The 11019-nt window shown below is 38.6% G+C and overlaps 1 protein-coding gene across 5 annotated transcripts in view; it reads right to left on the bottom strand.

Annotated features, from left to right (window-relative positions):
- Positions 1-10609, bottom strand: part of LOC116296748 (protein bicaudal C homolog 1-B) — a 34250-nt gene extending 23641 nt beyond the window's left edge. Inside the window, exons 1-4 of one of the 5 annotated variants that reach the window (XM_031704817.2) lie at positions 8407-9199; positions 7291-7377; positions 945-991; positions 773-842 (exon numbers count right to left, since the gene is read on the bottom strand). In XM_031704817.2, coding sequence (XP_031560677.1) covers positions 773-839 — 67 coding nt within the window. In that variant the 5' untranslated portion in view covers positions 840-842; positions 945-991; positions 7291-7377; positions 8407-9199. Of the gene's footprint in view, positions 1-772; positions 843-944; positions 992-1102; positions 2138-7290; positions 7378-8406; positions 9202-9449 lie in introns of those variants that run through there. The other 4 variants (XM_031704816.2, XM_031704815.2, XM_031704812.2 and 1 more) reach the window with 4 other exon arrangements.
- Between the last annotated feature and the right edge of the window lie 410 nt (positions 10610-11019).

Genomic DNA, 11019 nt, shown 5'->3' on the forward strand with positions numbered 1-11019 from the left:
CTTGGGGTGAAACAATACTGGAAATATACCAAACCGAATTGACAAGTTCGTGGATGAAGTTACAATACAATTATATAGGACTATTCTCCAGTAACAGGTCGTGACAAATAATTTGCACTCATTCTATTTATGCACCTTGATTTCTAAAGAAATTATCGTATGACGCCATAAAGAATAAAGAACATAAAAAGAAATTGCTTCGAAATATATTAGAGTCCTATACATTGACTTCATAAGAGAAGGCACTATTTTAGCAACGAACGGTAACCAAGACCCGTACACAATATCGATACGCTAAGAAACGAGACGAACCACTGAGTTCTATCCTTAGAACAGTTCGCGCACTAGATTCCAATGAAAAGCTTATGACAAAAGAAATTTAGCGAATAAAAGGAATTATTTTGACAACACAAAAGGTAGTTTCTAGTATAGTTGATATAAGAGTAAACCACGACAGAAATAATCAAGCTTTCTAAACCGAGGAGGACGAGATATTCCGCATTTGTTTATGTATATATCGTATAATATAGAATAATCCGAGTTATTGATATAATAAGATAATTTAATAGCAGTGGTAAATGAAGAAAAATGAATTATGCTAGCACGATTACCGATTCGTGTAGCCAAATCAGTGATCTACACCAAGATTTTGGATTAAATGACCCGCAAAGATTTTGGTAACTCAACGAAGGGCATAGCATATAACGCAAGGTTTTTCAAGGGCAAAATGCATTAAAGAGAACTTTGCACAGTGGATGCATCGAACACAAACCTTTCTTGGACTTTGCCCCAATTTTCAGCTTTGAAGGCCATGTAATAGTAGTTGCTGTTTCACCCATGATCTATGATCGTAAAGCATACAAAGATTTGAAGTTTATATATACAAGCGGTACGATTCAATTATGGCTAACAAAATGCGGGTTAATTTGACCTGATATACTTACCTTTCGAAAGAATTCCTCCCCCGTTTCTCCAATTCCTTCTTCTGCAGCTGAAAGAAATACGAGAATATTAGTCACTGCATGTCTCTAAACGCACATAATAATATACCTCTGATCAGTATACTTCGAATTTCATAAAATATATATTCAAGGGGCTATACCCTGTAGCATTTGCTCTAATTTACGCCGATCCACGCGGAACCGCTCGTCAATAAAAGCTGGATCTCTTTCATCGAAGACATCATTTTCATTAATATCAGTTTCCTCGTCACAACTTTCTGGGTCCGTTGCCATTCTCATAATTTTCTGACAAGCTAGACCGTGGCGAGCAACTCGAGTGTATAGCTCGGTCTACGGTCGTATCATATCCAGTTCTCTGTGAATAATGACGTAAGCCACGCCCTGTTTAGCGTGAAGTATCAATTAATTTGAACTTACAATGGACCAATCGCGAGTCGGCGTTGTTAAAATTGTTTTTATGACGGACTGTTAAACCTCTTAATCGACTTTAATTAAGGTGTAGAAATAAACCACAGTGTTAGGGAACAAATTAGAGAGATCTTGATGTAAGCGGTGGTTTACGCGGTATAATGATTGGCCTTGCGCTACTTCTAGTCGTTCACGCTCGATGCCCTTCCAAAACCGACACATTAATGATATTTTCTGGTTCACTGGCGACCCAAGTTCCAGACTTTCAAAAATTGCAACAATGTTTACGCTCTTTTCGGATTATGGAGTTCCTTTATTTCTTAAAAAATCTCTTAATCAAGGCTCGTATACGCCTTGAGCGGGCAGGCTATTTCAATAGCTGTGTTTTAGAATGGCACTGGCTCCATCCAGGATTTCAAGCAGCCGTAACTACAACACGGGTCACTGACACGTGTGGGCAACTGGGATTTTACTGGCAGCCCTGATCCGAGAAATACTTTCACTTTACTTTAATCACGCTCTACTGGAAATCGCGCCCTCGTATCCTAGATCATCACTATGGAAATCTTCCATGTAGTAGGAAATCGTCCTCGCAATCATGCTTTTTATTTGGTTTACTTGCTAGTCTTATGCCAACCCACCAAAGTGTTCTTTAGGGTTAAAATTGTGCTTTGTTTATTCGCTTCAGTATATGAGTGACCCTTCAAACGCAAAACGACTTACAAAATGGACGCGAAGAGAGTGAAGTAGTGCAAGCTAGTTATGAGCAAAAAATCTGTAATAATTATGAGTTATGAGTGAAAGATATGTAGTAATCATTAACCCAACGCCGTTTATTATCAAATAGATTAATCTTAGACAAACTCATTATCACTCTAGACATTATACTCTGATAGAGTCGAATGAAACAATCAATATGCCTTATACCATGAAGTTTAACTATGATAAAACATTGAAAAATGAAAGACAAACTCATACGATTTACCAAGTAAAAAGTACTATTTTTCTGGGATTTTGCTTAACATTTCCCGACCATAATAATAATAAAAATAGCATAGAATAAGGATCTCAATGCTAATACACTTGTAAATACAACACTAATTTAGTGTAAGTACAAACTTCCTGTCCTCAAAACTATTAACCTAATCGAGTTATCGCTTAATATAATCGACGCCGCGAATCGATTGAGAAATTGACCGTAAAGAAATGTGAAAAAATATAGTTAGTAACTACGAAGTATGGACAAATTGATCTCCAATGTCGCTTGTGAATTTATGGATTAAAATCCAAAGGTTTGATGTGGTATAGTTTGGTTATCACAGAACAAACACAAGCTATTTCCATAAAATAAATCTGTGATCAGCAACAAAGCAGTAATTGTTCTCTTCCTCCTTGCTTTCTAATAAATTTAATTAATTGTTATAACATTGGTAAATTTTTCTCATTCCAAAGCCATGACTTCAAGAATATAAAATCTAAAAGCTTGAATTCAAAAACAATTTGTCGGTCGCCGCACTTCAGTGCATTTTTCATGTTTTCGTCGGTTCGTTAGAGCAAAGAGCGGGTTCAAACCTATTAACCTGGTCTATAGTTATTTAACCGTGATCCCGAAACACCCCTATACAGGGACTGGCCATGCGATAACAAAAATCCTTAACACTCAAATGGATTTTAATATTCTCTGCTAGAATATCGATACGATGATAAAATCCAAACCAGTTGGCGGACAACCAAGCGTTGCAATATTCCAAAAGAAAGCGTAAATGACCTTTGGCGATCGCGATTCTGTTAACTGAACTGATTCATAGGGGAAGGGAATTTTTTCGGGATCAGTTTTTTAGAACATTTTGACCAGTGACCTTGATCGGAAATATCGTTGGTTAACCAAGAAGTGTATGCACGGGTCTACAGGTAGATAAACTATCTAAGAAGCCACGAATGAGTATTAAGGAAGCCATATGTATTTTGGCAAATATTCCGCAACACAATACAATGATGTCTGCGGTTATCTTGTTTCGATGACAAGTTAGTCACCATAACAAACAACATTGATAAATGCGATTACATGCAAAAGGCTTTTTCATATAGTCTGACAGGCTTATATAACCCAAATGCAGACTAGACTGAAATAGACCGCGCCGTGCTTCATAAAAGAGGCATTCATTGAGGCACTCATTAAAATACGTTTTAGTGGTAGAGCCGTGGTAAATGCATCATATGAAAATCTTTACATCGTAAATAAAATGCGTTGGTTATGGAGGAGGGTAACCTTTAAAAAAAAGAATCAAGAATGTTTTGGGTACAAAATCATGAACACACAGAACAAGTTGTAGCTGTTTGCACCGGAAAACCATAGCATGCTACACTGTCAACTTCCCGTACCACTCCCTTAGTAATTTGTATGCCCAAACAGAATTAATGTATTATACGTCTCATGGTACAGCCGGCTTAGTTTCAAACCAGAGCTGGGCTAAGGCATGAAAAACAATTTCGTTGCAACTGTATGTAGTGCACAGGAGGGATTATTGAAAAAACTGGGTAATACAGCGGTGAAACGCTCTTGAAAACAGACAAAGGAAAGTTACTCACATTGCAAGGCCAAGGATGAAACCCGCAACCACTTAGCGACAACGATAAAGTTCGCTGCTCATAACCAGCCAGTCTCAATACTGAACAATAAGGAAGAAGGAATGCTATACGTATATCACTGCTTGAAACATAAGCCTATCCGCGGTTATACCCTGGTTTATTTATACACACATGATTCATATATACGTTAGTCTTGGAACAACTTGAAAGAAAAGTAACCGGTCGGTCACATAAGTTCCTTTTTGTGGTTTTATTGCATACATCAAAATTGTTGCATATAGTATACGGTACGTCTATGAGCCATCAAAACTACTTCCGGATATGAAAATAAGAATAAAATGCTCCCCTGAGCATTCAAATTCTTAAGAGGAGTACAGTCCGAGCATTCAATTCTTGCCAATGAGTTAAAATAGGATCACTAGGGTCATAAAAGTTTAGGAGACTAATGCCATCCGCACACGCAACTATAAGTGGCCTCTCTACATGGATCACAAACTATAAGAGCCAATCCATGAATTCGTGTAGATCTACACGGCACGGAGTCCGTCTCTTTTGTTTATTTCAACCACAGCTTTTCTATAACCAGGAGTGTCACGTGGCTATTGAGTTGCTACAGCCCCTACTTGGTCCCTCCCCCCACCCCCTCTTAGTATCCACTGACGAATGAAAAAATACTCCATTGACTAGTGCATACGTGATGGGATCGTTAAGACAAAAAGGAAATGAGAGTAACTTAAGACTTTTAAAGCATTAAGGCTGGTGCTTGGAAAATTCCATCGCGTGAAAAATGACAATCAATCGCCTGGATTGATCAACAAGGATATTCAGATTTCACACGCACACAAGAGAAAATGTTATATATATAGTTAAGCAATTCACGACTTTAAAGAAAAACCTTAATCTTACGGCTCATAATTTCAGTGTCTTGCATTTGCCAGATGTTATCCCATGGCGGTGTTTTGAATTCATGTAGTCGCCATGACAACAACTATAAACTTTTGAGACCTGTTCCTGCCACCTGTGCGTTTGTAGCTTTCGTAGATTTGGATCTACAAGCCGTTACACACTGGGAATTCTACCTGTCAAATGTTTTTACAAAATAACACTTGCGGTGATATTGCTCGACTAACTATCACAAGCTAGATCACATGGTGTGTCACAACGCATCGAAGAACCAGAAAATAGCCTGGGTCCAAGAAGAATGCAGGTATATTAGAAATATTAGTGTTCGAAAGCTCGGTTGGCGGTTGTCATTCTTGAATAATCGCACATACTCGCAGAGGTTGCTGCATTTAGGCTGGTTTATATACAATTCATTGCATTGATCGAAATGCCTTGGAAAATTTCTGGCTCCATTCTTCAATAAATGAAACGACTTGAAACGATTTCTTGAAGCAATAGAGTGTATAACTCTATAATCTGCAATTCAGCGTTGCCTTCAGTATCAAGTTCTTTTAGAAAAGCAACTCAGTCCCACTATGCAATAATGCCGACCATGTAAAACCTTACTATAACAGTGTATATACCACGTAAGGATACGGGAAGTGCAGCTATATATCAGGAAAAGTGCTCAGATGTCAGCTGGTACGCTGTGGTATGGAAAAGCCACCCTGAGAAAAGGTATCCTTATAATATCTACAAGGTTTGCAATGGCTGTGAGAATCTGATATTAAGAAAAAGGATCCCATGCTATAATCTCAGAAATGTGCCATTATTTAGACTTAGAGATGACCAATATTAATCAAGAAAAACGAATGGCAGTTATGGTGCCAGAATTATTACCCATAGAAGTCAGTATTCTGAGCATTAAACCTTATTAGAAAATATGGGGAAGAGAGATCAAGCTCTGACCTTGATTGACTATGTTCTCTGCCGACAAAAAAATAATTTTCAGTCTAATTTGAGAAACGTTGGTTGCATGAGCCTAGAATCAGCAAAGTTCGGATATCAGTCGCAATATGGAGGCTGTGACACATGAACTGTCCACGACTTAAGATGCAAACTGGACAACACATAAAAAACCGGCCTCAGGGATAACACAAGGGTCAAACTGTGGGTACTAATCTAGTCCGGCTAATCTAAGTCTCGATGACTTTTTTCTGCAGCTACGTGATCACAGAGCCTTTTTATGCAGTTACTAGCACATTTGTTTGAAAGTTTATAGGTTGAAGACAGGAAAACCCACAAGTACTTTTGTTCCTGATGCTATTCTAGAGCAGTGCTAATATTATAAGAGGGGAGGGCATGGTTTTAACAACGCGATACGTTAGCGCGAACCCATTATCACTAAAACATCTGAGGTTTTATTATCCTAAACATTAAGTCAACTCTTCGGTTTTGCAAGGGGACCGGAGTACCTATTTGCTGCATGAGCAAGCCATACGAGCCAAAACTAAACTTTGTAAGTTTGTCTCGTTTATCTTTTCGTTTTTTGTTGACACTATCCTAACTTAAATTTGTATCCTATCTTTAGCATGCCTGCCAGTAGTTCTGCAAAACGCACTTACGAAGTTCGCGACTTCTTGATCATTTCATATTTTTTCAATGTAGAAAAAAGATAAATGTTCCACGAGTAATGCAGTTCTTTTCGCCTTACCTGTAACAGAGATAATTTGATGTTCGTAAACTGTAGTGACTCCAGTCTAAACTGTAATGTTTTGTTGATACGCAAGCTTTTTGTTTGTACATTGCATTGAATTGTATGCAGGAAACTATTTTCCTGGAGAAGAGCAATTTCCCCCCGCCTTGTAAGTAACTGAGATAGTTTGATGTTTGTAAACATTACAGACTGCAGTCTAAACTGTAGTGTTTTGTTTATAAGGAAGCTTTTTATTTGACCGCGTACATTGCACGCATGCAGGAAAATGTTCGAAATGTTATCACAGTTTTCGGACTTGGGATAACATTGCCAAAGTGTCCGCCGTATTTGAGGGATAATTCAAAAGTAAATGCAATCCGGTCACTGGGACAAAAAGTACCGGTATAGTACGTAATAGCTGCGCGCGCATGAATTGTCCTTATTATAGAAATAGTTCCAATCGCTACGCGCGAAATCGTAAAATTTGTCTTTGCAAATGAATAAGGTTTTGGTGGACGTCAGTCAAAGTGTTTCATGGCACTGCCGTAAAAACAAAATTATCAAAGGCATAGTTTCGTGGAAACGCTTTCATTCACGTTCACATACATCACAACCAACTTCGTCGCGAGAACTAAAATGTTACGGTTTCGCTCGTGTGAATAGGAAGCGCTGTAATCGGGTTTCGACGATATCTCCACGTAAAGATGAACGAACTTTCTTTTTGACCATGCGTCAAAACCAAATTTCCTGTACCTGAAGGAGAATGAAGATGGTGACATCAGGGAGTTTGATCTCTTTTCTGGTGCGCCTTCCGGCTTACGATAAGCCTGACCTTCCACACTATTGTCAACAATGAAGCATATTTTCAATGTTTAAACAATGTTTTCAGGTGGATTAAATTACCTGTTTTTCTCTTACTATTATATACTTATAAATTTTATACAGACAAGCTTTACTTTCATTTGTTTTGCTGGTATGCATATTTATTGCTGGCTGTGAAACTATAATTTAACTAGGATGTGCTCACTGGTAATTGTGGTTACCATTGAGAAATACCTAGCAAAGTACCCTACGAGTAGAGGTACATAATTATTTACACCTTAAGGCTATCGCAGACTGGAGGGGAAACCCCCACATTCCTCTCCGACATACGGCCAAAGCGGAGTGCAAAAAAGACCCCTGCAGGGCAGGGTTATTAGCTATATGATTTTAAGACCACACATTCTAAAAAATTTGATCGACTGCCACCATACTTTAAGTGCCTGTGAAGCACACATCAAATGGATATATCATATCATTAAAACTAATTATATTTCTAATTCTCTGAATGCCCCGAATTGCCCGGCCCTAGGAAGCGGATGCGAAAGCACATTTTTTGGTCGCCTGCCTGGAAATTCTGGAGTCATCCTCAACCCCTAACAGTAATCTCATTTCCTACTGTTTTAGTCGGACAGCCAAGATCGATGTACTGATCGTTAAAAAATCAGATCCAGATGAGAACTACAAGCGATTGCTAAACAAGAGCCATTTGCACACTGAACGTAATAAGCCTGAAGCGAGATGACGTTTTACCCCCGTCTCTAGACCATAATCTTTTTCACACTGCTTTTGTTCTTTAATTATGACTATTGTTCCTGTATTCTCTAAGGAATCAAAAATTTTAATATGAAAGAATTTTAAAAACTATTATGGTATAGAGTCGGGGGTAAAACGTCATCTCGCTTCAGGCTTAGTGTTAGCCATACTTCTAAGAGTCACTGCTATATATTCTGAATCATAGATCGGATGGGCAGCACCTAATAGCTATGCAATCATTACATACCCATGCGTTATCTATCATTTATTTATAACAATGATTTTTTTACTTACGCGACCATATAGATGCTATCCCGGTAAACATTACTGAGGGTCTTTCTTATTCTATGGTAGCTATATAGGTCTTCAGTTAGGACTTGTTTGCCGATGCATAACGCATAGATGAAGATCGAACACGCGCCGTGGCATGAGTTCGCTTCTTTAGATCTGAACCAAAATAAGTGACCGAGTCCCGTACTGCAATAAATACTCTGGTCATATTGACTGTAACGTCAAGCAACCAAAGGTCACGCGTAATCTAGAGTTTACGAGATAATAATCACAAACATGAACGACTTTCCTGTTGCTTTTCAGCTCCCAAAACAATTACCACCGTCGGTCTAGTTAATGCAACGAAAAACATATTCATTCAATATTTCCCATCAAATACATAGCTTTCATTTTAAGTAGAGACTTGGATTGCTTTTAAATTCAAGAAGAAGATCGGATTAGCCTTTTGCACCAATAGTCCTGCTTAGTGTTTATATATGCAAAGTCACGTTCGATATGTTTATTTGGTCCTTAGCGGGAATCCCATACTAATGTTTGTGTATACCAAATGATTATGTCACGAGCGGCACGTCCGCTCTTGACTGGCCCGGCAAGGATCGCCTAGTTACACTGCACTAGCCCAATGTTATTATTCTGCACCGTCTAACAAATACTAATATTCAGTAATTCGAGATAAATTTTCCAGGGAAAACAAAAATCGCCCCTCGTGGTTTTGACGTTATGAGATGAGAGAGAGTGTCCATTTTTTAACCATGTAGTTGACATTCGAAACCTTCAACTTTTTCTTAGTCACTTAAGATTCATTTGTTATGCCAGCAATGGAATCGTGTATTCGCGATAAAAAGCCTAAACCAGTCTACTCTAAATAGGCAGAATGCAGCTCCAATTTTAGATTCAAAATGAAGAATCGGACTTGGTTAGTGTGCTGAGACTTGTGGCTAATTAAGATCTAATTAATAAGGTGCTCATGACTACTTAGGTGCGCTATCAAATGCGACAAACGCAGAAAAAAAGGCATTGGAACTGATACGAAAGCTTCGACTTACCTTACTCAAGTGAGGCTTTTAACGTGTTTGTATACATACACTTCGTGAACGTCACGTAGTTTGCAGAGGTCGAGGGTTGACACTGATGTTTTGATGGACCACAGCACGTACTACTGGTAGTTATGCATGGCACTGAGTTTGATTAGGCTTGTGCACAAATATATATATAATATATCAGATGTACTTGCAATTGCCTTGTTTTTAATTTGGTCCCAAAAATGATCGATAGACACGTCCGAACTGACTAAAAACACAAAATGCTTGAAAAGCAATGCTGTAGCCGTCAAGTGACCTACTTTCGAGACATTGCCGGAGAATGGGTCTACTAATAAGCCGAGAGGGAACACGTCATCGGCTTTTTTTAATGAAGCTGGTTGAATGTAAGTTTGGAACTTGCCAGTATTTCACCCTTTGGTCAACTCCATGCAGTAAGTCTGAGACTGGAAACGGTTAAGCCTTGACTTTTCACATTCTTAATGGTTTGGACACGTCGCAAAATCTTTGAGGTTAAGAAATGTTACTAAGGAAGCCTGGAAATCTGCTTGTGCATGCACCAACACCTTGCCACCATCTATTTTACCGCTTTTGTAAACGTACCTAACCTTGGGCGTAATGTTTTCACATTTCAAACCACTTGAGCTCGCGATTTTTTGTTTGAGTTGTATCCATATTCATGTGTCCGAGTCTCATACACAACGGTTAAAGAAAGAAATGATACTGATATAGGGAATGACAATATTAAAAAGCAGGACTTAACAAAGTCTTAATTGAATATAAGTTTTGTAGCAATAGGGCCCCGGAAAAATGAATAGGTCAAAAACCTTCTGCATAATAGTTTGGCACTGAAGTCATCGCTTGTTCGCCTTTAGAAAATTTTTGATACATGCGTATTGCCGTTAACACTTTGTGGGCCAGCTAGTGGACAAATGGGCCAGCAACATCGTTCCAGCAAGAAGAATCAGTCCAGTTACATAGCTTTAAATTTGTTGCGTACGAGTGTTTTGAAAGTGATCAGTTTGCAGCCGGTAATCTTAGTATAGACAGAATTAGAAATGTCGTCAGTGGTGAAGCCACTGATCCCACAGTCATAATAACGTATACAAGAGTCTTGAAATAATAAGCATAGCGTATCAAAATACAAATTTAAGGGAGTAATCACGCGATGTAAAATGGGACGTGCTGAACCAAGCACTGGTTGCATGATGATGTTTATTTTGTTCTCCAATCATGTAAAAATTTCGACGAAATTTAGCCTCGCATTATTAAAGACTATCTGCACTTCAAAATATTTAGCAATCGTGGATTTGGTTTCAGTGTACCATCCTTGGATCGAGAGCATGCATAAGGGAAGGTATGTTATGTAGTAGCAGAACGGCTGGGGCTTTAGATCGAGGGGAGAGTTATCAGTAAAATAATGCACTATCTTGGAGGGTCAAACCTTTTCATTTTGACGAGTGTTTCCTTGTTGACTAAAAGGAGAGATGAATTTCATACTGATTGAAAGCGGGAGGGCTACAAACATTTAAAGCTTACTGCGAATCCCCCGGCCACTCCCCTTCTCCCAATCAAA

The sequence above is a fragment of the Actinia tenebrosa genome, unplaced genomic scaffold, assembly GCF_029948245.1.
Source record: "Actinia tenebrosa isolate PJP-AT-01 unplaced genomic scaffold, QUT_ActTen_1.0 PGA_scaffold7__59_contigs__length_16204524, whole genome shotgun sequence".
In the NCBI taxonomy this organism is placed as follows: Eukaryota; Metazoa; Cnidaria; class Anthozoa; order Actiniaria; family Actiniidae; genus Actinia; species Actinia tenebrosa.